Source organism: Egretta garzetta, unplaced genomic scaffold, assembly GCF_000687185.1.
Source record: "Egretta garzetta isolate BGI_Z169 unplaced genomic scaffold, ASM68718v1 scaffold15, whole genome shotgun sequence".
NCBI classification, from domain to species: Eukaryota; Metazoa; Chordata; class Aves; order Pelecaniformes; family Ardeidae; genus Egretta; species Egretta garzetta.
The window spans coordinates 1,709,406-1,713,269 of NW_009259798.1; the positions used below are offsets into that span (position 1 = coordinate 1,709,406).

General features: G+C 52.6%; 1 protein-coding gene across 1 annotated transcript in view; it reads left to right on the plus strand.

Annotated features, from left to right (window-relative positions):
* Positions 1–1,566: 1,566 nt before the first annotated feature.
* Positions 1,567–3,864, plus strand: part of RRM2 (ribonucleotide reductase regulatory subunit M2) — an 8,911-nt gene continuing 6,613 nt past the window's right edge. The window contains exon 1 of the mRNA XM_035895332.1: positions 1,567–1,656. Within this exon, the coding sequence (XP_035751225.1) occupies positions 1,567–1,656 (90 nt within the window). The remainder of the gene's footprint in view (positions 1,657–3,864) is intronic.

Here is a 3,864-nt window from a genome sequence, read left to right on the forward strand (position 1 = left end):
CCCGGTAATTTTGCGTGGGTGGCAAGAGATCAGCCACATTCTCCATGATCAGAGTACGGGAACCAAGACCAAAACCTGCTTGAGGCAAGTCAATGGTGGGCCAAAAGTCTTCTGCTGGTGCCATTGCCGCCTTCTGCTGCAGGAAACAAGAAGGCTGTGCCACCGGAAAGGAAGAGTGACAACCTTCTTGAGCACACATTTGAACACAGTGCTGGATCTCATGGTTCCAGCTCCACAACTGTCTGAGGATGGCACCAAAATCAGCGGTGCTCTTGCGCATTGCTGACTGCCGATGACCAGCAAGTGGAGCTGATTGGAAAGCTTGATTTTTCCGGCTCCTGAAAGTCTTTTGATGCTCTTGTGGGACTGTGTCTGGAGCACTGTGCCCAGGTTCAGAAACAGCAAAGAAACACCACATCCAGTTACACCATTATAACCCCATATGTGGTCATATATTACCTGCAGGCTTTGTCCTGGGAATTGTAAATGGTGGATAAGGATCTTGAATAAGCAAGAAACATGGTTGTAAAAAATTAAAGACAGTGGGGATGCTAAGCATGTGAGAACTTTGCTTTTCAACAGCCGCTCATTACCTGCAGGGAGGCTGGTCATCAGGGAAGCAGGTTGCTAACCATGGTGCTCTCAGCCCCGCAAATTAATGGGATGCATCGGCAAATGTGGTATCTAGCTAGAATCAAGCTAATAAAGATTTTTGGTTTGTTCTGCTCTATGTTTCTCAGTGAAACAGTCTGTTAAAGTGCCTTGGCTCAGCAGGCAGAGCCCTGTGGCTCAGTTTTTGCAGAGTCCTCCCTTGAGTTATAAACCCTGCAGCAAGTGGAGGGCAACCACCTCTAAACAGGAAGGCAAAATATTTGGGCAATTTTTTCGTTCAAACCGTTGAAGTTTTGCTCTAGTGCTTACAGCTTGGCTCGGTTCTGGGGAGATGTGGAGCATCCTTCTCCTGGGCACAGCTGTGTGAGCGTGTGAGGAGATGCCGAGGGCTACCTCTAACCTGTTGGGGAAAGCTGTGGCCATTGAGACTACCACTTGTCACCTTGGCAGTATTGGCTGATGGCCTCCTGCTCACCCTGTCTCAGCTTATATGTAGAGTATTTATATTTCTTTTTGCTGCATGTGGAACTCAGGCTTTGGGATTTGCAGGCCTAAGCAGGGACCCTCCAGCATGATGCTTTATACAAGTATCAACCCTGCTAGACTGAGCAACGGGTGAGGATTTCAGGATTTGGCATGGATGAGCGTGGCTGGATGAGGCCATGCAAACCAATCACCTTCCTCAAATCAGGGGAAAACTGTCAGCAAACTCTGTGTCCTCAGCTAGTGAGGACTCAGCCCATGTCTCCCATGGAGTGATCCTCACCAACTTTCATCAGTTAGATCAGTCGCTGCAGTGGTGGGAGGCAGTCAGCAACCTGGAGTCACTGTCTGTCCTGTAGGCAATCTGCATTAAAATGGAAGCAAACTTACCCTCTGAGCAAGGAAGACCCTGTCCCGAGCGCTACCCAATGCCACCAGGTAGGTTGGCGGAGAGCCAAGGCAGTACCCGTCATGACGAAGCAGACGTGTGATGGGGAAGTGAGGTTTGGAGGCCATAAGCTGTGCCTGGTGGGAAGGGGCTTTGCCGTGCTGTCGCTGAGGGTACCACGACAGCAGCAACTGAGGCAGAGGCTGTGGCTGAGCTATACCTGCAGCTGATGAGACGTACCAGGGTGCTGGGGTCACTCCTCTGGCGGAGACCCTGGGCTGTGCAGCCTGGAGGGGGACCTGTGGGAACAGCGTGGATACACAACACCCACACCCGCCTCGCCCAACCGCCCCTGGCTGCTCTTCCACCTTTGTGAGCATCTAAATTCCTCTAAACAAAGAAGGCGTGAAACTAATTAGAGTTTTGGGATTTTTTTTTCTAAACACCCAGCACCCCATGTTCTGGGCCAGAAGTCAGAAGAGCAGAGCATCCTCTCACACACCCAAGGAGAGGGCATCAGCCAGCTGACATGCCCCGGCATGATGCCGAGTGCTGGCACCGCAAAGGTGCCTTGAACCTCTGGCGAAGGATCTGGCTTGAAAATGCTGGTCCCAAAATGCAGTTGCACCGTGGTGAAGGATGTATGTGAAGGGGAGAGGGCTCCTCATGCTTGCTTTCCTCCATGACACCAGTAGCAGGTACATGACCAAGTGCTGTGTGCAGCGTGTAAACCTTGGGGATGTGCCCTGAGGAACACATGTAGCTGGTTTAAACTGCTATAATGGGAAAATTCAGCATGAACACTCATTCCCAAATGCCATTTTGCTGCAGCTACGGCAATGCTGAGGTGCAACCTGCTTCCCTGCAGGCCCGCTCTGTGCTCTGCCAGGAGTCTGCTCTCCCTGCAGAGCCATCGTCCCTGGGGCAGGGTTCTGATCCCCCGGCACGGGGCTTCCAAGAAGAGTGGCTGAGCTGCAGCGATAGCATGACTATCGCACCATGATGGGCCTTGGCAGCAGCCCAGGGCTTGTGGGCTGGTGGCTTTGGGGTTGTTTATTGGGGTGGGAAGGTAAATGAGTTTGGCTGGGGCGGGGGGGTGCTATTGTAGCTCTCTGCCAGCCCCCCCCCAGCAGCTGGCAGGAGATAGCAGGGCACTACGTGGGTACTGGCAAGCCTTTTGGGAGCTGCCTGCCACTCCTGCCCCCGGGACCTGTTTTCCTGTGGCAGAGCAGGAGCGTGTCCATGTCTGTCCAGGCTGCCTACAAGGATGGTGTTTTGCAGTGCTCGGTCTCCTGGCATGGAGACGTATATTTAGATTTGTAGATTGGGATGTATATTTAGCCCAGGAGGTCCCACAGAACTTCTGGGTGGGTGCCTGCAGCAATCCGATGTCCTAAATCGGAGCCGTAGATACCACAAGCCGAATCCCCCTGTTGGGTATTTCTGATACCTCCCAGCTGAGGAGAGCTCAGACCCAGATTTGTGACCTTGACACTGACCTGCTGAAATGAATCATCAGCTTGAATTTACAGTATCAGAAGGCGATGCCAGAGGGGAGCACTCCTGGTTTTCTTCCAAATCTACTCATTACAGCAGCCAATGTAACCTAGGACCATTATACAGTTGAAAGGACCATACTGACACCCCTGCGGCGTCCATCTTCTGCTGCCCTCCTGCCCTACCCGCTGCTCTTCCAGCCGAGTGCGGGGCAGTGCTGGGCCCTGCAACTCATCGTCCCGTGCTCAGGCGGCAGTGGCCGCGCAGTGCCATTCAAGGACAGCGTGCATCCCACACGGCCGAAGAGCCTCCCAGTCTCATTAAGCTGCTGGTTTCATTAAAACCACTTCAGGGAGAACATTTTGGTTGACAGGAGCAGAACCTTTGCAGAGCTGGATGGATGATCTCAAAGGTCTTTTCCAACCAAAGAGATTCTGTGATTCTATGATTCTATGAGGGAAACGATGTTGTTCGAGTAAAGGCAATTTTATTAATATAAAAGCAAATGCTGACTTTTTAAAGAAGATGAATATTTGCCTCTTCTTCTTCGTACCTGTGTTCTCCCTTTCTTGTGCTGTTTGTTTAAAACACGTGGAACCGGGTGGCACACGGAGCCAGGTTTCTCCACGAAGCCAATTTCTGTCTCCGGATGCAGGGAAGTGAAACCTTGCCTCCAACTGCAGGAGCCGGCGCTGAAAGTGAAAACGCGCCGGCGGGTAGGAGGGACGAGAGAAGAGGGGGAGAGCAAGCCAGGGGTGGGGGCAACGCGGCATTTCGAGAGCTCTGCCTTAAGCCCAGGTTACGGCCATTCCCGCACCTGGAAACGAACTTGGCTGCTTTCCTACCGCACCCCGAGCCCTCCAAAACCAGGCTCGGCGCGCAGG